The 26,675-nt window shown below is 46.3% G+C and overlaps 1 protein-coding gene across 1 annotated transcript in view; it reads left to right on the forward strand.

The window, feature by feature from the left end:
• ZFYVE26 (zinc finger FYVE-type containing 26) overlaps positions 1 to 26,675 on the forward strand; it is a gene marked incomplete in the record, with an annotated part of 1,901,467 nt that overhangs the window by 978,228 nt on the left and 896,564 nt on the right. Inside the window, 2 exon segments of the mRNA XM_073610828.1 lie at positions 1 to 81; positions 7,566 to 7,670. Of these exon segments, the coding sequence (XP_073466929.1) occupies positions 1 to 81; positions 7,566 to 7,670 (186 nt within the window).

Consider the following 26,675-nt stretch of genomic DNA (forward strand, 5'->3'; position numbering starts at 1 on the left):
TGTTTATGTGAAACTGATATTGAAGAAAATCTTAAAATGGATCTTAAAAATAAAAGGAAAGAAGTGGAAGTGTATAGAAAGGTAACAATGTATTATATTTTTCTGATATGTCTTCAAGCATTTATATTTACTAGTTTATAAAAAAATGCAAAAATAATATCTGTGCTTAGTGAATACATTAAATAACTGAATAATGAAATAACCTGCAGCTGTACACTATAACCTCAATATTGAGCACCAGATAACAATGCAAATAACAAAGTGCAGCGCTAGGTCAGTACAGAAAATGACCCCGTACATGAATATCAGGTGTTGGATAAAGTGCAATTCAGTACATTGAAATGTGCAATCAAAAAAATAAAATTGGAACAATAACCAAAATGTGCAATTCAATGCGATTAATGCATAATAAAGAAAAACAAACATTTCTAAATAGCTAAATAAAGTGCAGATCTGCAATTCAGTATATTGAAATGTGCAAGAGACTAAAAACAATAACCAAAAGTGCAATTCTATGCAATTAATGTGCAATGGATCAGACAAAAAGTTGCATAGAAAAGTTTCACACAAAGTGCTGAAATCAGATAAATTCTATATATTGCCTAAAAACTAAACAATATCAAAATGTGCAATTCTATGTGATAAATGGCCAATAGAGCAAACAAAAATTGCATACAAAAAAGTTTACACAATAAGTGCTAAATGTGCAATATAAGTGCAGAAAAAGTTCATATGTGGCCGACATCCACTGAAAGTGACTTTAAGTGCAATGTGGAACATAAACCGAATGCTTGACACCGTGATTCCCGTCACCTCGTTAAAATAGTTAGATAAAAGGCTTACCAGAAAGCCTGCGACCCCCCCTACTCAGGGAGGTCAAAGCGCTTAGTAGAATCAAGGTTCCACTAGTGGAGTATTTAGACTTCCCCCTCCGATCATCCGATGGCAGCCAGACAGCATAAACAGCAAGAGGTGATGATATGCAGCAATAAAAAAAACTTGACTAGTGTAGGGTGTCTCTTTATGACGTATTTATTGATAAAAAGCTTGAACAGCTACATTAAAAAAAACTCTGGAGCGCGTTCTCCAGTTCAAAACAAACAGATATTCTTGCAAGAAAAAACTTTGTACAGGTCCGTAAGATCAAAGGAAGCATATACAGCGGACATAGTCCTTTTGAGGATGGGGGTCTGTGACACCCAGCACCAAGCCCTTCATTTGAGGGGATGCCCCCACTCTATCAGGTGGGGGGGGGGCTGCTTTACTTTGCAGACATTTAGAGAACAGTGGTTCAGGACAAGTGAGTCACCTCGGCAGTATCCCTCGGTTGGAAACTGGGATTATGGGGGTTTCCGCAGAGGTTTCTAAGATCTAGCATTCCTTTGGATCCTCCAAAAAGAGACTTGTTATTTCAGGCACTAGATCATTTTGTGCAGTGGTTCTCAACCCTGTCCTCAAGTACCCCCAACAGGCCATGTTTGCAGGTTTTCCTTTTATCTTGCACAGGTGCTTTACAAATCAGAGTCAATGATTTGGTATTTTGGACAGCTATTTTAGCTAAGAGAAATTCTTGAAACATGGCTTGTTGGGGGTACTTGAGGACAGGGTTGAGAACCACTTATTTAGTGCATCAGGGAGAGTTTATACAGGTCCCTGAATCCGAAACAGACGTAGGGTTTTATTCAAGCTTGTTCATGGTTCTAAAACCAAATGGAGACACAAGGCCCATTTTGGATCCAAGATCCCTGAACCAGTATCTATTTATCCGGTCCTTTTGGATGGAGTCAGTGCACTCGGTAGTAGCCTCGCTCCAGATGGGAGACTTTCTAGCCTCCAACGATATCAAGGATGCTTATTTACACGTACCTATCTTTCAACCTTTTCAGAGGTACCTGCGTTTTGAAGTAGAGGAACATCATTTCCAGTTTGTGGCTCTTCCCTTCGGGCTTGCCACAGCACCCCGAATGTTTACAAAGGTCCTAGCACCAGTACTGGGTCTTTTAAGGGCCCAGGGATTCTTGGTGATCGGATACTTGGACAACCTCCTGCTCAGAGATCACTCACTGCAGGCCCTAGAACAGAGCATAGCCTGCACAGTTTGGTGTTTAGAAAACCTGGGCTCTGTCATAAATACCAAAAAGTCAGCCCTGAGGCCAGCTTAGTCTCTGAAGTATTTAGGTCTGATCCTAGATACTGTCCGGGCAAGGGTATTTTTGCCACCCATAAAGATCTGTGCCCTGAAGGATCAGGTGTGTCAGGTAAGGGGCACCAGGCAACCCTCCATTCGGCTCTGTATAAGTCTTCTGGGAAGGATGGTGTCCTCCTTCAAGGCATTTCCCTACGCCCAGTTCCATTCCAGGCCTATACAACAAGACATCTTGTCGGCTTGGAACAAGAGAGTATGAGCCCTGGATTACCCCATGTCCTTATCTCCTCGGGCGTGCTTAAGCCTAAGCTGGTGTTTGCAGGATTAGAACCTGCGAAGGGGAAGATCCTTCCTCCCAAGGTCTTGGAGTGTACTGACCACAGACACCACTCTCTCTGGCTGGGGAGCAACCCAAGAATGGCTCACAGCTCAGGGGACATGGTCAAGGGCAGAGCAGAGCCTGTCCATCAACATCCTGGAGTTGCGGGCAGTGCATCTGGTCCTACGGTCCTGGACGGTGGAGCTTCAGGACCGCCCTATCAGGGTTCAGTCCGACAATGCCACTGTGGTGGCCTATATCAACCACCAGGGTGGTACCAGGAGCCATTCAGCTCAAAAGGAGGTGAACCACATATTAGCCTGGGCAGAGGGACATGTTCCTGGTTCTATCGGCGGTCCATATCCTGGGGATAGAGAACTGGAAGGCAGATTATCTCAGCCATCGGGAGATCTGCCCGGGGCAATGGTCCATACACCTGAACATGTTTCGGGAAATTTGCCAGTGATGGGGATGGCCAGATGTTGATCTATTGGCATCCAGGTTCATCAAAGCGGTCAATAGGAACTATAATACGGTCTGGAAGACTTAAATTGCTTGGTGTGAAGCCAGAAAATGGCATCCTCAGAAATACGTGATTGGGAGAATTTTCTCTTTTCTACAGTCGGCTGTGGAAATCAGATTGGCTTTGAGTACAATCAGGGGTCAGATTTTGACCATGTCGGTGTTCTTCCAAAGGCCTTTAGCCTCCCATTCGCTGGTCCGAACCTTTATGCAGGGGGCAGCTCGTTTGCTTCCCCCCATTAGGTCACCTATGTGTCCTTGGGACTTGAATTTGGTGCTGTCTGTGTTACAGAAACAACCATTTGAGCCTATCAAGGAAATTCCATTAGTCTTGTTGTCATCACCTCTGCTAGAAGGGTGTCAGAACTGAACTCTATTTTCTGTAGGGACCATATTTAATCCTAAACCATGACAAGGTGGTATTGCATCCTACTCCATCCTTCTTGCCAAAGGTGGTATCAGCCTTTCATTTGAATCGGGATATTGTTTTGCCTTCTTTTTTCTTTCAGCCTCATTCAGTGGAAGACAGACAACTGAATTCCTTAGACGTATTGCGGGTAGTCAGAGTTATTTGGCTAGATCTGCAGAGATCCAAGGATCAGACTCATTTTTTGTTTTACCAGAAGGACCCAAGAAGAGGCAGGCAGCTTTCAAAGCTTTCATTGCCCATTGGGTCCACCAACTGGTCATTCAGGCCAATGGTCTGAAACATAAGGTTCCTCCCTTCAGGGTGAGAGCTCATTCTACTAGGGGTGTTGAAACCTCCTGAGCTTTTCACTATCTGGTATCTGTGGCTCAGATTTGTAAGGCTGCTACCTGCTCTTCAGTGCATACGTTCACAATATTTTATCAGGTGGATGTTAGAGCAGCCGAGGATTCGGCTTTCTGCCATAGTGTACTACAGACTGCTGTATAAATTCTGATTGCTATCTTTTTGGCCAGGTGTCTCCTTCCCCTCAAGGCTTTGGGATGTCCCAGTAAGTATGTGTAGCACGGCCCCCTATAGGGCTGCTCAGAATTACCTGCTCATCTGCACGGCCATGACCTAGTGAACCTTCCAACCCACCTGACACTCTGGGTTCAGGCATTCTTGTATCACTGTATGGCAATAACCAAACAACTCAATGTATTTAGGTTCTATAAATATTTTACTTGAACAAATAAAAGAGAAAGTTGTCACAAAGTGGAGGTAATAGATTTGCTGAGTTCTAGACAACAGTGCCAACTCCGCAAAGGAATTTCTCCGAAAGACGCAAGACAATATTTTAACATCAACAATATTCTATACATATACAGTGGGGAGGGAAAGTATTTACACCCCCTTAAATTTTTCACTCTTTGTTATATTGCAGCCATTTGTTAAAATCATTTAAGTTCATTTTTTTCCCTCATTAATGTACACATAGCACCCTATATTAACGGAAAAACACAGAATTGTTGACATTTTTGCAGATTTTTAAAAAAAGAAAAACTGAAATATCACATGGTCTTAAGTATTCAGACCCTTTGCTGTGACACTCATATATTTAACTCAGGTCCTGTCCATTTCTTCTGATCGTCCTTGAGATGGTTCTACACCTTCATTTGAGTCCAACTGTGTTTGATTATACTGATTGGACTTGATTAGGAAAGCCACACACCTGTCTAAATAAGACCTTACAGCTCCCAGTGCATGGGAGATGGGAGAAAGTTGTAGAAAGTCAACCATCACTTCAGCCTTCGGGGCTTTATGGCAGAGTTGCCCGACAGAAGCCTCTTCTCAGTGCAAGACACATGAAAGCCCGCATGAAGTTTGCTAAAAAAACACCTGAAGGACTTCAAGATGGTGAGAAATAAGATTCTCTGGTCTGATGAGACCTAGATAGAACTTTTTGGCCTTAATTTTAAGTGGTATGTGTGGAGAAAACCAGGCACTGCTCATCACCTGTCCAATACAGTCCCAACAGTGAAGCATGGTGGTGGCAGCATCATGCTGTGGGGGTGTTTTTCAGCTGCAGGGACAGGACGACTGGTTGCAATCGAGGGAAAGATGAATGCGGCCAAGTACAGGGATATCCTGGACAAAAACCTTCTCCAGAGTGCTCAGGACCTCAGACTGGGCCGAAGGTTTACCTTCCAACAAGACAATGACCTTAAGCACACAGCTAAAATAACGAAGGAGTGGCTTCACAACAACTCTGTGACTGTTCTTGAATGGCCCAGCCAGAGCCCTGACTTAAACCCAATTGAGCATCTCTGGAGAGACCTAAAAATGGCTGTCCACCAACGTTTACCATCCAACTTGACAGAACTGGAGAGGATCTGCAAGGAGGAATGGCAGAGGATCCCCAAATCCAGGTGTGAAAAACTTGTTGCATCCTTCCCCAAAACACCCATGGCTGTATTAGATCAAAAGGGTGCTTCTACTAAATACTGAGCAAAGGGTCTGAATACTTAGGACTATGTGATATTTCAGTTTTTCTTTTTTAATAAATCTACAAAAATGTCAACAATTCTGTGTTTTTCTGTCAATATGGGGTGCTGTGTGTACATTAATGAGGAAAAAAAATGAACTTAAATGAATTTAGCACATGGCTGCAATATAACAGAGTGAAAAATTTAAGGGGGTCTGTATACTTTCCATCCCCACTGTATGCACACTTCCTTTAGAGAGAATGTTATCCCCTAGACGGATTTCAGTTAACTGCTTATACTGCCATACTATAAAGATAGAACCTGGCCAGCCTACATGCTATCCTAGGAAGGGAGAGCAGGTCTAAAGAAGAGTAATATAGGGGCCTTGCTATAAGTAATGGCAATAAAGTCCATGTTGCAGATCTGATGTTCTTCACCGGCTAGTCAGAGCTCATTAACTGTAATCCGTTTGGGTATAGTGAGAGCAGTAGATTCCTTGTAGAGAAGAAAACTAAAGGTGTCTGAGCACAGTGTTCAAATAATGCACTAAGGTGTTCTTGGAGCAGAGATGTCTGTGCAGTGTATCTTAATGTAACAGTGGTAAAGAATGGATAAAGGTCGAGCAATTTGCCATCTCACCAACAACCAGATCTCCCTGATGTCTTCCGAATAGGAACTCGCATAGCGGATCCCCTGTCTCTCAATCTCCCGAAGTGGACCTTGCCACACACACCGACAGCAGGCAACCAGAGTGGTGCTGGAAAGGATGTCCGACGGCGAACAGAACTAGGCCCCTCAGCCCATGGGTTGGAAGTAAGACTCTGCGTGGTAGGCCGCGACCTCTCTCCCCCTGTTGCACAGAGAGGTCCATCTTGTGTCAGGCCCAGGAGGAAGAGACCCTCCACACAAGCTTCATCCCTGGGATATGACCCACCACACAAGCTTCATCCCAGCAAAGATCCCTGGGATATGTAGTCCTGGCACACAGCCGTGCAAAGCAATTATCTGACGGGATGACTAGTTGTCCCACAATCCTTTTATTTGGCGCACAGTAATGATGTCACTGGATACATTGATCACTAGAGGGACAGACAATACTTTGAAATGCTAGAAGGTATGGTCCTTTATGCTTGTAGTCAATATTTCTACATAAGGAATAATAGTCAAACCCAGTGTCCCGTGATGTACTCAAAGAAAAAGGATTTTACGTGTATGTATGACAAAAAAAACGTATTTTATTTAAAGATAAACAGTGTATAGATTCCCTTCTAATTAAAAAAAAAGCTTACTGGGGGGGCATACCCGGCATGTGAACAGTTGATTATCAGTGGGCTCCCACATTTAATCCTGTCAGCTATCCTCTCCCTGGCCGTTTGGGGCTCTGAAGGCACCATTCACTTCTGCTTGCTGCCAGGATTCCAGCGGTACCCCCTGTGTCACGATCCGCCACCGCTATGACCCACACGAACAAGGAAGAAGCTGTGGCCCCAGACATTCAACATGGCACGGCTGAAGCCCTGCCATAAAGAACACCGGAGGGAGCCAACAAGCCCCCGTAGTCAAGAGTAAGTTTACCTGCTCATCTGGAAAGGATAACCCCAGAGACATTTTATATTATGCTAGAATGCTGTCTGAGGTGGGGTGTGGCTTGCCATCTCGAGTGAATGTCTGCTTGGTTCCTGAGCTCTGCAGAAACCTCAGCGTCAGCGACACAACAGCTGCTTAGAAGAGGAGCACACTCGCCTATACCACAATCGAAATATTCCTGCACCCTCCAGCCATATGTCCAAAAGGAGGAAGGATGCCAAACCTCCTCAAAAGCTCACGGCATTCTTCTCAGCGGGCCTGGCAAGTAGCCAAAATGGCGCTGGCGGCACTTGTGGATTCGCGGAGCGGCTCCCATCTCTTTCCACTAGACAGAGTTCTAGTCCACTAGACAGAGTACTATTCTGTACTGATATATTACTACTGAGCCTGTAGACAGATACAGTTGTATAGCTATTAGATGAGGCTGTGTCTCTTAATTTGCATAATGTTTATGGCACCTAGAACTGGGATCTACTGTATACCCCACATTTAAAAAATAGCCATGTGTTCTTCACTATATTACAGGAGAAAGGAATTTTACAGTATGTACAAATTAACCTATTTTAATCTGTGATTTTTTTTTTTTCTGCCTTCTAGGTTCTATTTCTGAAAGAGGATATAGCTTGGTCAAGCAGGCAAGAGTTAAAGGAAAATTTTTTTAAGGATCCAGAGGCCATAATTCAAATTATCTTAAAAACTAAGGTATTTTACAGTTATGGGACTCTACATTGCTAACAGAAATGCATTTAACACCTTCCCGTTGGGCGCATGCATGTATGCGGCCACTTGGCGTATGGGCTTTAATGTGGTTTTAAAGGCTCAAGGTTTTTTTTTACCTGCATATATTGGCTTCTGCTACTGTCAATCACAGCCAATGAAGAGAGAACAGGGGTGGGGCCGAGCTGTGGCTCTGTGTGTCTTATGAACGCATTGAGCGGGGGTCCAGAGCGATCACGAACCAGTGCCCCCAGATTGAGTGACCCGAAAAAAGGAGGATTGGGGATGCTCTGTGCAAAACCACTGTACAGAGCAGATAAGTATGACATGTTTGTTATGTAGAAAAAAAAAAGAACCTTTAACGTCATTGTAATGCCAAGTGGCTGCATATATGCATTTCTGTGTAAACAGTTTACTGAGAGTGGTGTCTTTGTCTCCCCAAACTATAGGTCTTTAACCACTTGCCGCCAAATCATGTACCTGCAGCTGTCCGCCATAACCCTGATATTGTATTTGAGAGCCGGTGAAGCTCTACAAAGTAAAAGCAATCCTAGTGGCTAACACTCAAGCACAAATTAAGTAATTTGGCTTATATAGTGCAGCATAGTGAGGAATGTAAAAACCTGTAAATTGGAAGACAAAGCAACCACGTCAGGGGTCCAAACTTGCTAAACAAAGGGCCAGTTTACTGTGCTTCAGACTTGAGGGGGGGTCGGACTGTAGCCAGACTGCGGCCATTGGGAGTAGAAATTGTCTTGGCGACAGTGGGAGTAAATAGTGCATCTTTGACATTAGTGGGAGGGTATTGTTGGTGTCAGTGACGAAATAGTGCCCCATCATTGGTGTCAGTGAGAGGAATAGTGCCCCATTGTTGGTGTCAGTGGAAGAAATGATGCCCCATAATTGGTGTCATTGGGAGGAATAGTGTCTTGTTGATGTCAGTAACAGGAATTATTCTCCATTCTTGGTGTCAGTGGGAAGAAAAGTGTTCCAAGGGCCTGATAAAGTCAAGCAAAGGGCCACATCCGACCCAAGGGCCGCAGTTTGGAAACCACTGCTCTATGTGAATGGTTCAAGATAGGATGACAAATTATACAGGTCAAGATTTGGCAGTTTTCATACACCTTAAGGAAAAAAAGAACATTCTTTTGAGGACAGTGAGGTGCACATTTTGGACAGTGGGTCCACAAGAGGTGTAAAATCAATGCCAAACTGGAACAACCTGCATTGAACCTTTGAAACCAACTTCTACCTACAGTATAATGCCATTTTAACATTTTTGACCTAGTGTTTTGACAACTATTCACACCTTCGGCCATGAAAATCTAACAATTAACATCTTTGAAGCCTTCTTGACACTACATATCTTGGGGCCACATATGTGAATACAGACGACTCCATTTCTCATACTAAAGATCAGGAGCTGGGAGGACCAGCTCTTGATCATAATATCGCCGATAGGCTGTTACAGTGATCAGTGACTGTACAACTCGCCCCTATGTTGTTTCTCTTCTTTAATGGAGAAAAATATGCAGTGGGGGAGATTTAATAAAACTGGAGCACTCAGAATCTGGTGCAGCTGTGCATGGTAGCCAATCAGCTTCTAACTTCAGCTTGTTCAATAAAGCTTTGACAATAAAATCTGGAAGCTGATTGGCTTTTATGCAGAGCTGAGTCAGATTTTGCACACTCCACCTTGAGTAAATCTCCTATAATGTATCTATTTCTCCTTGCTGAAAGAGAAAACTGTAAAGAAAAAATAACATTTAAAAAAAATAAAGATAAAATAAAATGGCCAGGTCAAGGTTAGGCTTAGTAAGGTCATGGTTAGGCTTAGTAAGGTCATGGTTAAGGTTAAAGGCCATGCTCACGGGGGGGCGTGGCCAAGATGGCGCTGTAAGCGGCGTTTTTTTCAGAGAGCTCCGCCGATCCGCACAGAAATCCGGATCCATCGCCTCTAAAACCGCTCTAAATTCACTCCTGCTGCCTAGTAGGGGATAGGGGACCCTATCCCTGCTGAGATCTGGGGCGAGTTTGCTTTTTTGGTGTGGGATTGGGGACCCGGCCTACCGCGGGCTACTAGGCCGAAGCCGCGGCCTTTCCTGACGGGCCGCGCGGCGAGCCGGGAACCCCCTGCCGCGATCGGACTGCACATCGGCCCTCACTGACTGCTGCGGACCACTGGTGAGGCCCGGAGAGGCCATCCTGGACTGTATCTGGGCCTGACATCTCCCCCCCCCCCGCGATTTACTAGGCCGCGGCCGCGGCCTTTCCTGGAGCCCCAGGGCCGCCGGATCAAAGGGGGGAGTGCTGTGTCTTGCTGGCCTGGTGCAAGGGGCCCTGTGATCGCTGAGAGGCGCTGCCAGGCCATAGGAGCAGATCCTGGAGCACCTACGTTCCTTTGACTGACCCTGTGAGCTTGTGTCAGAGCCTCCTGTGCCATTTGCTTACAGATGAGGGGAGAAGACTCCTAGGGGGACACAGACTTTATCTTACCTGCTGCTTGAAGACCCCTGACTTCACAGATAGGCCCCCTATACTAATCCTTGAATACTGCCCGGATCTGGGCCCCCGCCACCTGAATGAGGCGCCGGAATTCCAGCGCAAGATACAGTAAAGGGGGTAAGAGGTTGACCTTCCCACCGCAGCCGGACTCCCCCAGACCCCCACCGGCCACCCTCCAGAGGTCCCTAAGGTACGCACCACCCACAGAGTCCCACAGACAGATATTATGGAGTCGGATGACTCTCGTCCCCCCTGGCTGGCGGACGTCATGGCAGCCATCGCAACTTGCCAATCAACACTAACAACAAAGATCGAAGCAGTTCAGTTGGACATGGGTCTAATCCGTCAAGACATAGATAAAATCAGATCACGAGTCACCGAGACGGAGCAAAGACTGAGCACCACCGAAGACACCATTACGGAACATGAGACATCACTCCGTACTCTCCAAACTAAAGTAAAGGCCCTTGAATATAGAGCCGAGGACGCGGAGAACAGGAACCGGCGTAACAACCTTCGCATTGTTGGTTTACCGGAGGGGGTGGAGGGGAGTAACCCTACCTCCTTCATAGAGGGCTTGCTCCGTGACCTTCTACCTGAGGCCCGCTGGTCACCTTACTACACGGTGGAAAGGGCGCACCGCATCCCACCTAAACCGGGGCCTCCTGGATCCCCCCCTCGCACTTTCATTCTACGTCTACTTAATTTTAGAGACAGAGACGAAGTTCTCCGTGCCTCTAGAAACGCTGGGGACCTCAGATTCCAGAACACGAAGTTGATGATCTTCCCCGATTATACGGTAGAGACCCAGAAGCTCAGGAAATCTTTTGACCAAGTCAAGGCGGCTCTACGATCACGCAACATTCGTTACAGTGTACTTTTCCCTGCTCGCCTGAGAGTCCAGGATGGCGAGACAACTCGTTTCTTTACCTCTCCAAGGGAGGCCTCAATCTGGATGGACTCGCTACCACGGATCCGCTGAAGGTTTACCTGGCATGTAAGGTGAGATCCTTCATTGTTTGTTCACCATGGCCCTGGCTCAGGTCTGAGGTAATATTTGTATTCCCACATGGATGACTTCCTTCGTTGCATAAGTTACGCTCAGTTCAATCCATGGTGTGGACAGCCTTGGGAGGAGAAGTTTGTTACCCCTTCCAGGGAAATTCTAAGATAATGCCCCTGCCAAACAATTTGGTCAGGAGACCGTTGACATATGAAGTTCCTTTACAACTGCCTGTTCTCTTTAGGGGTGCTAGGAACACTTCTGTTCAGTATCTTCACCCAACGATGGACAGACTTTACTGTGGGGTCGCACTTTCGGATATTTCCCCTTCATCTGACTTTATACACCCCCACAGTCTGTTTTATTACAAACGGAGTTCTCAACTGTATAAGCCGCTTGAAATGCTGTTTCCCCCCCCCGTGTGAAGTTTCGGGGGGGTGAGTTCGCCTCTTCCACGGACCCTCTGTTGCAGCCGGCGAGCTGAATAAGTTCGGGATTGAAACCCGCCTCAGTTTTGGGGGGTTGGGTGGGGAGGGGGGTGGGGTAAGTTCCCCTATTGGGACCTTTTTTATCTGCTTCGATTATTGGGATCCTTTATCTGTTTTTGGTTTGGTTTTGTTTTTGTTTGTTATTCATACCAAAATAATTGACTCATCAGTATTACACTGTCTACAAATGTGTCCGGTTCGGGTCCCGGGGTCCGGTCCGAGGGCCGAGATTTCCATTGATTCTAATACTCTTAACACTATCAATGGCCATGTCCTCACTTAACATCATCTCCTGGAACACCAGGGGACTGAATTCCCCAGTTAAACGCTCCCTGGTGTTCCAATTCATTAAGTCTTATAATCCACACATATGTGTGTTCCAGGAAACGCACCTAACAGGTCGTAGAATTCTGGCCCTTAAAAAACCATGGGTGGGACACCACTACCATTCCACGCACTCCACATTTTCTAGGGGTGTAACTATACTGGTGCTGAAGTCACTTCCCTTTCGGCTCTTGGATTTGGCCCTGGACCCTGACGGACGGTATGTTATTATCCACGCAAAAATTTATTCCCTAACATGGACTATTGTGGGCTTATATTTGCCCCCCCCCGGCCTCCTTGCAGGTGCTCAATCAGATCACTAGTAAGCTGGCCGACTTTGCCTCTGATAACAATGTCATATTGGGAGATTTTAATCTGGTCCCCTACCCAGATTTGGACAGGCTAACTCCTGCGGGAGGTCATTGCTCTGGGTTGGCTGAGTGGGCGGATACCTATGGCCTGACTGATGTCTGGAGGTGGCGTCACCCCCAATCTAGGGCATACACATGCCACTCGGCCTCCCACAGAACGTTTTCCCGCATAGACTTGGTCTTCGCAGGGACTCAGGTTCTCCCACGGGTCACAGACATACGAATATTGCCTAGGGGAATTTCCGACCATGCACCCTTGTTGTTGTCTTTGGATCTTTCCCTAGGCTCAGTAGAAAGAATATGGAGGCTCTCCAGATTCTGGATTTCAGACACCGCAGTAGATTCCCAATTTAGAACGAAACTGCTTGACTTCTGGGCTATAAATGTGGGCTCTGCTGACTCCTCGGTAGTGTGGGATGCCTTCAAAGCCACGACGAGGGGGCACTACCAGGCCATCATTGCCAGGGTCCGACGTGAGCGTAGAGCAGACTTAGTGAAGGCAGAGCGGGAGGCGTGTAGTGCGGAGGCTCTGTTTGTTCGTACCCGGGACCCTGCGCACTACTCGCATCTACAACTGTTGACGAAGGAGGTGGTTCGTCTCCGTACATCCCTCACTCAGAAGAAAATGTTGGCTCAATCCCAGCGGATTTTTGAGCAGGGAGAGCGGTCTGGCCGTTTGTTGGCCTGGCTCTCTAGGGAACAGGCAGGTGGGATGAGCATCTCACATATTAGAGACTCCTCGGGACAGTTGCTCCACACACCGGAAGGGATCAATTGTTGCTTCGCGGAATTTTATGAATCTCTCTATAGGTCCAGGGTAGACTATAGAGGGGAGGATCTGGGGGCATATCTAGACGACATCGATATCCCAACCCTTACAGTAACGTATCGCGACAAGCTTGATGCTCCAATTACGTCCTTGGAGATACTACGGGCACTTAAATCAATGCAGACGGGGAAAACTCCGGGACCTGATGGCATCCCTGTAGAGTTCTATAAACAATATGCCACAGAACTAGCTGACAAACTACAGGTCCTCTTCTCTGAGTCATTGCGTCTGGGGAAACTTCCAGACACGATGAGTGAAGCAATCATTGTAGTGATACCCAAGCCAGGGAAAGACCCCACGTTGTGCTCCTCATACCGCCCTATATCTCTTCTGAACGTGGATGCAAAAGTACTGGCAAAAGTATTGGCCAATAGGCTTAACCTGGTAATTACTGCTTTAATCCACAGAGATCAAACTGGCTTCATGCCCGGCAGAGGAACTGACATTAATATCAGACGCCTCCATACTCACATAGACAGGGCGGATGAGGTGACTAACGGGATGGTGGCCTCACTCGACGCGGAGAAGGCCTTTGACTCCGTCGAGTGGGGCTACTTATGGGAGGTTCTCTCGCGATTCGGGTTTGGTCCGGGTTTCACGAAATGGCTCCGTATGCTATACCATGGCCCCTCAGCTAGAGTATGTACCAATGGATGCCTCTCGGGAAAGTTCCAATTGTCTAGAGGCACGCGACAGGGGTGTCCCCTTTCCCCGGGTCTATTTGCTCTGGCAGTGGAGCCCATGGCTGTATTGTTGAGGGCCGACCCTGGGGTAAGGGGTCTTCAGGTAGGACCCATTGAGGAGAAGTTATCGCTTTACGCGGACGATGCTCTGCTTTATTTAGCGGATGCGTCGTCCTCTTTGCAGACTGCACTCAATCTGATTGATCGATTCGGTCGGTATTCGGGGATTCGCATCAATTGGGACAAGTCGATCCTATTCCCGCTCCATCCCTCGACCCCAAGGGTACCACACCCGCAACTGAAATGGGTGGATGATTTCAAATATTTGGGGATAAAAATTAGCGGTAAGGTACAAGATTACATTGACAACAATTTGCGTCCACTCATGACACAACTCACGGCTAAATGCTCTGCTTGGCGTTCCCTTCCATTGACTCCTGTTGGCAGAGTCAACTTGCTAAAAATGATTTACCTTCCCAAATATCTATATTTCTTTCGCAATACACCCATACCCATCCCTAGGACCTTTTTCCGGAGGCTGGAAAGCCTGTTAATACACTTTGTCTGGGCTGGGAGGCCACCCAGGGTGGCCAAGCAGATCTTATATCTCCCTCTCTCGGGAGGGGGATTGGCGCTACCGAATTTCCAAATCTACTACTGGGCTGCAGTTCTGGTCACGATTCGGTGGTGGTTCTCCCAACCCACGCAAAATCCCGCGGTCACTTTGGAGGCAGCCATTCTGGGCTCCTTTGCTGCTTTGAGTAATCTCCCATTTCGGGGTCTCGGGGCCAGTTTGTCCATGACGACCCCGATGCGTACCACTGTAAAGGTTTGGCAGGAGGCCAGGAAAATATATGGGAAACCTAATCACATTTCACCTCACATGCCCCTGTGGGGCAACCCTATGCTACCCCATTTTTATACTTTACCGGACCCCTCTCTCTGGGCAAAAAAGGGAATTCTTACACTAAAGCACATAGTCAAGGATGGCAGGCTTATGACTTTTCAAGCCCTTAGACAATCCTTTGCTATCCCTGCCTCCTTCCAGTTTAGATACTGGCAGCTGAAGCACGCCTTTGAGGCTCAGTTCCCTGCCCCCCTCATTCTGGAACCGGACTCTATTGAAAGGCTCTTGACTTCCAGCGTGATGGGGAAGCCCCTCTCCACACTGTACCTGTACCTGACAGTGGAGTATGATGCCAAACTAACTAAAACCTGGGATAAGTGGAGGGTTGATATTCCCTCGTTAGATGAGGAGGAATGGAAGGAGTGTTTAATATCCTACATTCCTTCCATGATCGCTGCAAAGGATAGGTTCATTCAATTCAAGTTCCTACACAGGGCGTATTTTACTCCACAGAGGTTGGCGCGTATTTACCCTCAGAGAGATCCCAATTGTCAGAGATGCAGACAGGAAGTGGGTACTTTCTGGCATATGGTCTGGTCGTGTCCCTGTCTCCGACTCTTTTGGTCAGCGGTGGCATCCACACTGAGCAATGTCATAGGATCAGACTTGCAGGCGGATCCCCGGATACTACTGCTCAGTCATTTGGAAGATGTTGAGGGTGATAAGTATAGCAAATTGTGTCTAACCTTCGCATTGTACTATGCTAGGCGGGAAATTCTATTGCGGTGGAAAATGGTAGAGCCTCCTACCTTGGCCTCGTGGATAGGGTCTGTGAATAAGGTACTCCCCCTGTATAAATTAACGTATGAAAGTAGGCAATGCCCAGGGAAGTTCGATAAAATCTGGTCGTCCTGGATCGACGCCTCCGGAGACCCTGATCCCCCTACCCCATAGGACGGGGAAAGTAACAGAGGATATCCTATATCTCACGTCTCTTCTTTTTATGCCTGTTTTCTTTCATCCCGTCCCTTCTCATCCCTCCTTCCCCTCCCCCTCTCTTCCTTTCTTCCTCTCCCCTTCCTTCCTTCCTTTTCTCCCCCCCCGCCCCCCCCCCCCCCCGGCTTCCCTTCCCCCCTGCTGTCCCTACCAGGTTTAGTTGAATATTGGGCCACTCATTTTATACTATCAAAATGTATGAAGATTTGAGAGGTCTGGTTGAGTGAAACTTCTGATGTTTGCACACCTGGAATTTCTGATAAATAACAGCTATTTATTCCCACTACAATGTCTGTATTAAACTTTGTATTGTTCTGCTGATTTGTTCAATAAAAAAAAAACTTTCTGTTAAAAAAAAAAAGGCCATGCTCACAATCAAAGGTCAGGCCCAATGTATTTTAGGCAGGATAAAAAGTGAAATCCACACTTTAACCGCTTCCCGACTGCCTCACACAGATATACTGTGGCAGAAGGGCACATACAGACAGATTAACATACCTATATGTTGCCCTTTTAAGAGGCGGCTTGCGCGCGCCCGTCGGAAGCTCCATGAGCGTGATCGCGGGTCCCACAGACTCGATGTCTGCGGGGGATATCCGCGATCGTCTCATGGTGAGGAAGAAAAGGGAAGTGCTAATGTATACAAGCATTTCCCCGTTCTGCCTAATGACAGGACACTGATCACCGCTCCCTGTAATTGGGAGCGGTGATCAGTGTCGTGTCACACACAGCCCCTCCCCCCCACAGTTAGAATCACTCCCTAGGACACACTTAACCCCTACAGCTCCACCTAGTGGTTAACCCCTTCACTGCCAGTCACATTTACACAGTAATCAATGCATTTTTAATCGGACTGATTGCTATATAATTGTGAATGGTCCCAAAATAGCGCCAGAAGTGTCCAATCTGTCCACCATTATGTCGCAGTCACGATAAAAATCGCTGATCGCCGCCATTACTAGTAAAAAAAAAAATATCAATAATGCCATAAAACTATCCCCTATTTTGTAGGCGGTATAACTTTTGCGCAAACCAATCAATAAACGCTTATTGCGATTTTTTTTTTTACCAAAAATATGTAGAATAATACATATCGGCCTAAACTGAGGAAAAAAAAATGTTTTTTTTAATGTATTTTTTGGGGATATTTATTATAGCAAAAAGTAAAAAAACAATGCATTTTTTTTCAAAATTGTCGCTATTTTTTTGTTTATAGCGCAAAAAATAAAAACCGTAGAGGTGATCAAATACCACCAAAAGAAAGCTCTATTTGTGGGAAAACAAGGACATCAATTTTATTTGGGAGCCACGTCGCACGACCGCGCAATTGTCAGTTAAAGCGACGCAGTGCCGAATCGCAAAAAGTGCTTTGGTCTTTGGCCAGCCAAATGGTCCGGCACTTAAATGGTTAAGGCTCCATGCACACTGAAGCTCATAAACGGCGGTTTTTGAGAGTTTGGAGTTTTTTTTAACAGCCCATAAACTCCCCTCTAAAACGCTTAAAAAAGTTAAACGTGCATAAACACTCAAAATTGTGGCTCACCAGCGTTTTTCAACATTTTTGATCCATTGAAAAAATAAAATAAAATACATTCTTAAAAAAAAAGCTCCCGCGGAAAAATGCTAATAAACGCTATTGCAAAAACGTTAAAAAACTTTGAAAGATTCACTGCAAAGCTACTGGCATTTTTATAATGTTATTTTAATGCCCAGTATGCATGGAGCCTTATCAGTGCAAACAAATAACATACACACACTTGATATTGCTGCAATCATCAGGAGCAGGGGGAATTTTTTTGGGTTGTTCTTTGGTGGTAGGTCATGGTAATAGCAATAAATATACAGCTACATTCACATTTTGTATTTATTTCTTTTTTTTTTTTTTTACTATTTTGGGCCAGTTTTCCTATGAAAAAAATGGAGATATCCATTACTTTTTAGCACCAAATAAAAACCTGATTTGTAGAAAACAAGGTATAAATGCATCTGGATGCACTAAGTAGTTGCAATGATATGTAAAGCTTCACTAACACACTAGAGTTGCAAAATTGGGTTTAGATGTTAAGATTTATGTTACCTTTGTCATGAAGGGGTTAAGGTTTTTGATGCTACTTGTGTGAATTAAAATGCTGGCGTATTTTCTTGACACTCGTTTGAGCTTCACTCTCTCAATCAACATTGGCTATTTTACTCCTTATGTTGCTAGCATTGGCAAACAGACCAGTGGCAGCCCATCCATTAGGGGCGCCCGGGCACCACCCCCTCTCCCCCCCCATATGCAGTGGGATAGATTCATCTATCTACTGTCACCGCAGATGCCCCCTGTTCATGTGTCCGGCCCCTTTTGGGTCACAGGGCATATGAATTAGAGTAGCCAGGGTTTTTTTTTTTTTTCATTTAAAAATTGTTTTTATTGAAAATATTTAAAAATACAAGACTGGACTAACATCAAAGTCCAAAGCTAGTTTGTGTACAAAAGAGAATGACCAATATAAGGCAACATTACATTACACACATCCTTAAAGATTTGTCTAACGGCCTATACCCCTTTCGCCTCCCGCACCCCATATGGGATCAGACTGTGCGGGAGGTAGCCAGGTTAGTCTGCCTGAGGTTTCTGAATCATTTAGTGCGTCAAAAATAACAAGGGTGCGGTCAAAGAGTGAAGAACTTGTAATTTGAAGCTCTGGACCTATAGAACTAAGAGCTTTTCAACCATTTGAACTGTGGGCCCAGATGTGAAAAGTGAACTCCTTCCCACCTTAGCTCATCTGAGCTAACTTGTAGGAATAACAAGGTGAACCCTAGCCGAGACAGTGCAGAGTGTTGGCCTGTATGGGTTCGTGCCTGCACCGAGAGAGGTTTGAAAACAGGGGGGAGGGGAAGCTGGCGAATAATATAAAGATAGGAAAGAATGGATTTCACGGAAGAGTGGAGAAAAGGAGGGCTTAGCCGTAGCGTCAGTAAGGTGAGTGCCCTGGGGCCTCCATTCAGTGGTCAACGAGGAACCCCGATATGTGTGGCCTAAGGTTCCCAGGTGATTTTAAATTTATCAACCGTGTCAAGTATGGTGTTGGAAATGATTTCCTTTGACATTATCCAGGAAATGTTCTGTTTGGTCAAGTGGTAGGAAACTGTAGGGGATTTCCATGCCGGGCAATAGTCATTTTGGCCCCTAAGAGAATAAAGCGAATTAGGGCCTGAGTTGGTTTGGGGGTTTTTGGGATCTGACGGTTGAGGAGTGCAATTGTAGGGTCTTGCTGAACCGCAATTCCCGTGGTTTTGCAGATTCTGTTAAAAATTCTGTTTCAATAGCCTCTGATTCTGGGACGCTCCCATGTGGTGGAGTGTGCCCAGGTGGCTCCATCTTCTAAAGCAGAGGGGGAAAGATTGGGGGTAATATTTGGCCAGACGGCAAGGAACTAGGTACTAGCGGGACTTGAACTTGAGACTGACTTCTATTAGGGAACTATTCAGGAGCCCATGGAATGAACATGCAAAGTTAGAATGCCACGTGTTGAGGTCCCAGTTAGACTCAAGGTCGCGTTCCCAGCTCAACATATAGGTTGCCTTCTCCGTAGGCCCAGATAGGGAGATAACCCCTCTCGTATTCATAGCTGAGGAGCTCCAATGTTCGTATGGGGTTACAGATAGTGATTTTGCGCTATTTTTCCAAATCAAGTTTAGGAAGTGTGCCAACTGGTAGTATCTACATTTTTCAGAGAGGGGCATTTCAAGTTTGGCAACACAGTAGCTTAATGTGAGCGGACCGTTTGAGTTGAAATAGTGCCCAATCCTAAATAGGCCTTTGTCCAGCCACCACTTTGATATCTAACCCTGGAGGGAACTAGGTGTTGTGGAAAATATGGGCTAGTGGGTGCCAAGCAGAAGTCAGGGAATTAAATTTGTGTAAGGAGTCACATAATGCTATCAAGTGGGAGAGTGTAGGAGCAAGAATTGGGGGGCAGCTTTTGGGTGGGCTCCAAAGCAAGAAATCTAAAGTGTGTTTAGGGGTCGCTTGTCGCTCCATACTCAACTAATCATGTTTTGGGCCCTTCAAATAAATAAATGATATTTGAGCTGCCTGATAGAACTGCCAAAGGTTAGGTAGGCCCAAACCTCCTTTCATTCTGGGTCTAAAAAGGACATTTTTTGCCCCAAATGAAGCAAATGATGGCTGACTGAAGTTTGTTGATGTGTAGTTTGGTGACAGGAATAGGAAGGAAACGAAACAGGTACAGGATTCTGGGTAACAAGGTCATCTTGATCGCATTTATTCTAGCCAGCCAGGACATTTTGTATAACAACCACTGGAGGTGGTCTTCTGTTAATGTTTTGATCGGGGGGGGGGTACAATTGTGTTTGTATAGGTGATCTATTTTGGACGTGAGATTTATGTAGGGTTCCAGGCAAAGGGAAAGTGGTCTTTCAGTCTATCTACCAGGTCCTGGGGGCTTGATACATTAAGGACAATCGATTTAGTCATATTTACTTGTAGGCCCGAGACACGCCCAAAATCACTTACAGTACCTGACCGCAAGATTTTTTCCTGGCGCGATCCCATCACACTGGTTCTCAGCGACAGGGTACTGTGCATGTCGCGCTGGCTCGGGAAAGGAAAACGTTTGTTTTCCTTTCGCGATAAGCGACAGGCAGTGCTGACAGCTGTCTGGTATGAATCATGAGGGGGAACGCCGCGCCAAATTTTAAATGAAAAAAAACGGCGTGGGTTCCCCCCCAGGGGCATACCAGGCCCTTAGGTCTGGTATGGATTTTAACGTGGAAAAATCGGCGTGGGGGTCCCCCCAAAATCCATACCAGACCCTTATCCGAGCACGCAGCCCGGCCGGTCAGGAAAGGGGGTGGGAACGAGTGAGCGCCCCCCTCCTGAACCGTACCAGGCCGCATGCCCTCAACATGGGTGGGTGCTTTGGGGGAAGGGGGTGGGCCCTGCGGGCCCCCCACCCCAAAGCACCTTGTCCCCATGTTGATGAGGACAAGGGCCTCTTCCCGACAACCCTGGCCGTTGGTTGTCAGGGTCTGCGGGCGGAGGGCTTATCGGAATCTGGGAGCCCCCTTTAATAAGGAGGCCCCCAGATCCCGGCTCCCCACCCTATGTGAATGAGTATGGGGTACATGGTACCCCTACCCATTCACCTAGGAAAAAAAAAGTGTCAATAAAAAAACACACTACACAGGTTTTAAAAGTAATTTATTAGGCAGCTCCGGGGGTCTTCTTCCGACTTCGGGGGTCTTCTTCTGACTAATCCGCTCTCTCCGGCCTCTTCTCCCGGTGTCCGGTTCTTCTGCCGGGCGCCTCCACTGTCTTCTGCCGCTCTTTTTCTAGCAGTGGCCTGGTCTTCTGCACTGTCTTGTCCCCTCTTCTCTTCTTCCGATGTTGACACAACGCTCTCTCCCGCTGGAATGCTGTGTGTGAGCTGCACAACCATTTATATAGGCGGTGACCTCGCCCCCTTGTGACGTCACAGTCCCAGCATGCACAGAGACTCTGGCGTCATAAGGGGGCGGGGTCATCGGGTGACAATACCCGGTGACCACGCCCCGTGCCTATATAAGTGATCACGCACCGCTCACACAGCATAACAGCGGGAGACAGCGTTGTGTCAACATTGGAAGAAGAGAAGAAGGAACAAGACGGCGAAGACCAGGCCACCGCTAGCAAAAAAGTGGCAAAAGAGCAGAAGATAGCGGAGGGGCCCGGCAGAAGAACCGGACACCGGGAGAAGAGGCTGAACACCAGGAGAAGAAGCCAAACACCGGGAGAAGAGGCGGAACACCGGGAGAAGAGGCTAGAGAGAAGTTGGAAGAAGACCCCCGAAGTCGGAAGAAGACCCCCAGAGCTGCCTAATAAATTACTTTTAAAACCTGTGTAGTTTGTTTTTTTATTGACAAACTTTTTCTAGGTGAATGGGTAGGGGTACCATGTACCCCATACTCATTCACATAGGGTAGGGGGCCGGGATCTGGGGGCCCCCTTACTAAAGGGGGCTCCCGGATTCCGATAAGCCCTCCGCCCACAGACCCCGACAACCAACGACCAGGGTTGCGTGCTCGGATAAGGGTCTGGTATGGATTTTGGGGGGACCCCACGCCGATTTTTCCGCGTGGGGGTTCCCCTTAAAATCCATACCAGACCTAAGGGCCTGATATGCCCCTGGGTAGGAACCCACGCTGTTTTTTTCATTTAAAATTTGGCGCGGCGTTCCCCCTCATGATTCATACCAGACAGCTGTCAGCACTGCCTGTCACTCATCGCGAAAGGGAAAAAAAGTTTTCCTTTCCCGATCAGCGAGCCAGCTCGGCGCTGGCTCCCACGACGGAGCTCGCAGGTGTCAAATCTCGCCGATAACAGCGGCGAAATTGGAACAATATCGTGGTCACCTACTGTAGTAGTTGCAGTATGTTAGGGGTTGAGATAAGGGGGGACAAAACAAAGAGTAGGACATTGCTGGCATGTATCTGTGAGGAGTGAGACATTCAGTGCGGTGGATTTGGAAAAGTTGATTTGTAGGTTTGAAAGAGAATTGAAGATGTTAAAGCCTTTGAGTAGATTTGGGATTGTTGTATGTGGGTCTGAGAGAAAAAGGAAGATGTCATCCACAAATGCAGCTAGTTTGTATGTGCCGTCAGCTATCGTGATTCCTCTGATATCGGGGTTCGCTCTGATGTGTCTGAGTAGTGGTTCTAGTGTGAGGATGAAGATCAAGGGGGGGAGAGGCAACCCTGACGGGTTCCATTCGAGATCGAGAAGACATCTGATAGGTGGCCATTTACGTGAACGCGCGTTGTGGAATTTGAGTATAACATTAATATGAGGTTTAGCATTCTATTGGGAAGACCAATGGCTTTAAGTGTTTCTGTCATATAGTCCCATGCCACCCTATCGAATGCCTTCTCTGCATCAAGCGAAAGTAGAAACCCTGGGTGTCAGTTGTTAACCAATGGTGTATATTAATCGCCTTCAGCGTGTTGTCCCTTGCTTCCCTGCCTGGTACAAGGGAGATGAGCTGAGGGAGCAAGGGAAGCAGGCGGTTCACTATTATTTTTGCATACCACTTTTAGTCCACATTTAACAGTGCGATCGGCCTGTAGTTAGTGACCAGGGAGGTGCCCTTCCCCGGTTTGTGGATTACTGTAATGTGGACTGTCAATAGGTCATGATGGGGTGTCAGCGGGTCAGCGAAGGAGTTGTAGGCGGAGAGAAAGGACGGGAGTAGGAGGTCTTGCCTGGTTTCATCTGTTTGAGTGTGAGTTTGGCTTCTATGTCAGTTAGTGGGCTATCCAGGTCCTGAGCCATAGTATCTGAGATTGGGGATGGGCTATATTGTTTCAGAAATTCTGTTATTATTTGATTCCTCGAAGGATCTATCGTGGTCGGGTCCGTTTTTGGTAGGTTGTAGAGTTTTGAAAAATAGCTGACAAATTGTTTGGCAATGTCAAGGTTGGCGGTAAGTTTGTATCCCGATTGGTCCGTTATAGAGTGCATTGTCAGGGCTGCTTTCTTGGATTGTAAAGCTCACGCTAGCATTTTCCCGGCTTTGTTGCTGTACTCTTAGAAGTGTTTTTGTGATAGAATGTATTTGGATTTTATTTTTTGCCTAGCATATCTATCAGGTCATTTCTTGCTTGCATAAGGGTCTGGAATGTATCTAGGGCTTGTGTCTGTTTATGCATGCGATCTAGCTTCTGAATTTGGGTGGTCAAATCAGTGAGGTGTTTCTGTCTTTCTCTTTTACGTTTGGCAGTGGCTGCAATTAGAACTCCTCTAATTACACATTTGTGCTCTTCCCATGTGATTGCCTGAGATGTATCTGCGGGTTTGTTGTCTGTGAAATATTGGCGTATATGTGTTTCGACCTCCAATGTGATTGAAGGGTCCGTGAGTAAGGGGGGTCTAGTCTCCAGGTCGGGTACCTCTCAGGTACCTCTGGGATTACTATTGACATGGATATAGGATGGTGGTCTGAGATGAACATGGGGTCGATGGAAGTGTGGTGTAGGAGGGGTAGGTCTTTCTGAGATATAAAGAGGTAGTCAAGCCGCGAGTATCGTTGGTGAGCGTTGGAGAAAAAGGTGAAGTCCCTACCGGTTGGGTTTAGTGTGCACCATGAATCGTGTAGTAAAAGATCCTGCAATTGTGCCTTGATGGAGGGTAGAGCTTTGTAGGGTAGTGAGGAAGCGCCATTCAAAATATCTTGGAGTGGGTTCAGGGGGACATTGAAGTCACCACCTAAGATCAGGGAACCTTCCTAGAATGAGGCAAGTGTTTTCATTCCGGCCGGTGAAGTAACTCTCACTCAGCCGGGTGCAAGTTATACCGTAAATCCAGTACGGCTGGAGGAGCTCAGTGGTACCAGAAACTGATGAGACGGGAGAATGTTCGCTAAGTAGGTTCCCACGGTGTGGGGGTTGATTAGTTGGTGGAAAAGGGGTATTTCCAAGTACCCCGTCAGACAGCCTGCCTTGTTAAGTTTAGTTGTAAACCAGTAAGGAGGATGGCTTATGAGGTTTCTAGGTGTAGTGTAGTTGGTGTGGGTTTGAGTACTGTGAAGATTTGGTGTGTAATGTAGGTGGTTAGCTACGGAAGAGGAGAGTGAGTATAGTGGGGGGGCACTGGTGATTTTAGGACCATCTGCAGACCTTGAGGCATCACGTGTGCTCCTAAAGTATATAACTGTAGGTAAAATCTAGCCCTTTACATCGTATACTAGGTGTTTGCATTTACTTGTGTATGGTTTAGTGTTTGTGAACCATGTGGAGAAAATGTGTATTAACTAACAAGATTACTGGTGAGCTATACTAAACAGGATTATGCAATCGAGACAAGGTCTATTTCAGACATTAAGGAAGTTTCAGAAGTAAAAGATAACAAGTATATGGAACATTAGGAACTGAGGGATCATCGGGAATACCCTGATGCAGTCTTTGGTCTTCCAGTGTCACACTAGCAGAACTCTGTCCATTAGAGCTGTCAATGCTGTATTCTTTGTACATGGCAATCTGGAGAGTATGTCCTCCGTAATTAGGGGGTTTGTACAGCGTGTGTCTTGGGGGTTGATGGTGGGGGGGGGGGCATAATCAAGGTGGTGATATTGGAGCAGATGTGCCCGACTACCCACATAGGGGTGGATGATCAGCAGTGGGTTGTGGTGTGTGCGGTTACCTCTTACCTCAGGTTTTCCGTCTAGTGTGTAGCTTCTGTGGCGCAGTTTTGGTTGTGTCGAGTTCTGATGTGCGACTCACGAAGGCTAGCTGTATTTGAGGTTTTCGGAGACTTGTCTCGTATGCTTGTCTGGGAAAGAAATGCTTAACAGGTAAATGTTAATCAGGTATTGTCTAAATACAGGATAGTACCGACATAAGTGGATATATAACAGCTCTCTTTTTCAAGGTTGCAATGCTCTGATAGGTAAGTTTAAAATTGGAGATACAGTATTGTATATATTAGCATGCTTGGATGCATGGTGCATTATGCTGTGAATAGTTCAGCTGTAATTTGCTCGTATTTGGTTTGTATTCACTCTCCGTGAGCAAAGTACAATGTGGGTAAATTAAAACTTCCTTTCCTTTTTCATTCTTTTCCCCTCTTCTCCCCACCCCTTTTTTTTTTTCCCCCTTGCTTTTAATTTTTCCCCTTTCCTTCCATTTTTCTTCTCTTTCCCCCCTTCTTTTTGCGTTTGTGTAGGTAGGGAACACAAATAGGGAACAAAACAGCTGATCGTTATCATCTTACATCATAATAGTGCAGGAGTAATGGGAGACTGATAACTTACGCCGTATACAGTGTACGTTATACATTCTCCTCTCTCTGGTGTCCGGTGTGTAAGGGTAGGAGCAGATATCAGGGTGGAATGTCCTATTGCTCCTTATTCAGGTTCATATCTATCAAACAGATCTACATATTAGTAAGGTAGGACATAAGCCTATCATTTAACTGGGATTTTTAAGCATAGTCACCATAAGGTGGGATTCGGGGGGCATACTTGCGTGGATTAAGATGTGAGGGTAGAAGAACAGTGGGTTTGTATACTGGTCTTCTTATGGGGAGGATTTGCCCCGTTCACTTTGTCATTTTAGGTAGATACCAAAGGGGTGAACTGATCAGTTGAGCAAATCGGTGTTCATCAATCAGGATGGGTCTCCCTTTGGCAGCTTTGGAGTTTGAGTCCATGGATAGTGAAATTGCAACCAATGTTCCACAGTATTGACGTCTAGTTCAATTAGAATTGTGTGTTCTTGTGATAAGAAGTAGGTACGGGCTTGGCATCGTGCTTAGTTCGGGAAGCAACATATCTCTGGGTAAGAGTGTATCTATTTTTTCGGTGTGTGATGGTGTGCCCTGTCAGATTCAAGTGATAGAAAACTGGAGCAGGGGCATCAGACGTGCCTTCCTTCGGTGCTAGGCAGAGGTTATGAGGCTGAGGTATGAGGTTGCCATTTGGCCAGAAGTCCCTTATGAGGTCACAGAATGGCACTTGGGTGTGATTAGTCCTGAGGCGGTTAACCGACATTGGTCAATAGGGCTTTCCTGGTAAGCATGTTTGTAAGCAATGGTGAGTGGGACTCATCTACTTTGGAGTTGGAGACAGTGCAATAGCAAATTTTGCAGCTTTATGGTGCATCAGGGTAGTGACAAAACGTGTCAAACAATAATAAAATGTGCCAAACAACAGTAGAAATAAACAAAAAGGGAAAAAGAGTGAAGGGTTCAGTACTTGGCTGTCTTAATGGTTGGTTGCTGACTCTGATTTTACTTATCTTTGCGTGCCCTGCGGGGTAAGGGAGCTTTCGAAGGGCTCGGGTATTGGTGTTGAGCCGTTGATGCAGGGCTGTGTCTCATGTCAGATGGTGAGCGGTGTTTTCAGAAGTTCACAGCTTGTGCTACCATCGGTTCTGCTCTTTCTGGGGAGTATCTGGGCATCT

Source organism: Aquarana catesbeiana, linkage group LG13, assembly GCF_042186555.1.
Source record: "Aquarana catesbeiana isolate 2022-GZ linkage group LG13, ASM4218655v1, whole genome shotgun sequence".
In the NCBI taxonomy this organism is placed as follows: domain Eukaryota; kingdom Metazoa; phylum Chordata; class Amphibia; order Anura; family Ranidae; genus Aquarana; species Aquarana catesbeiana.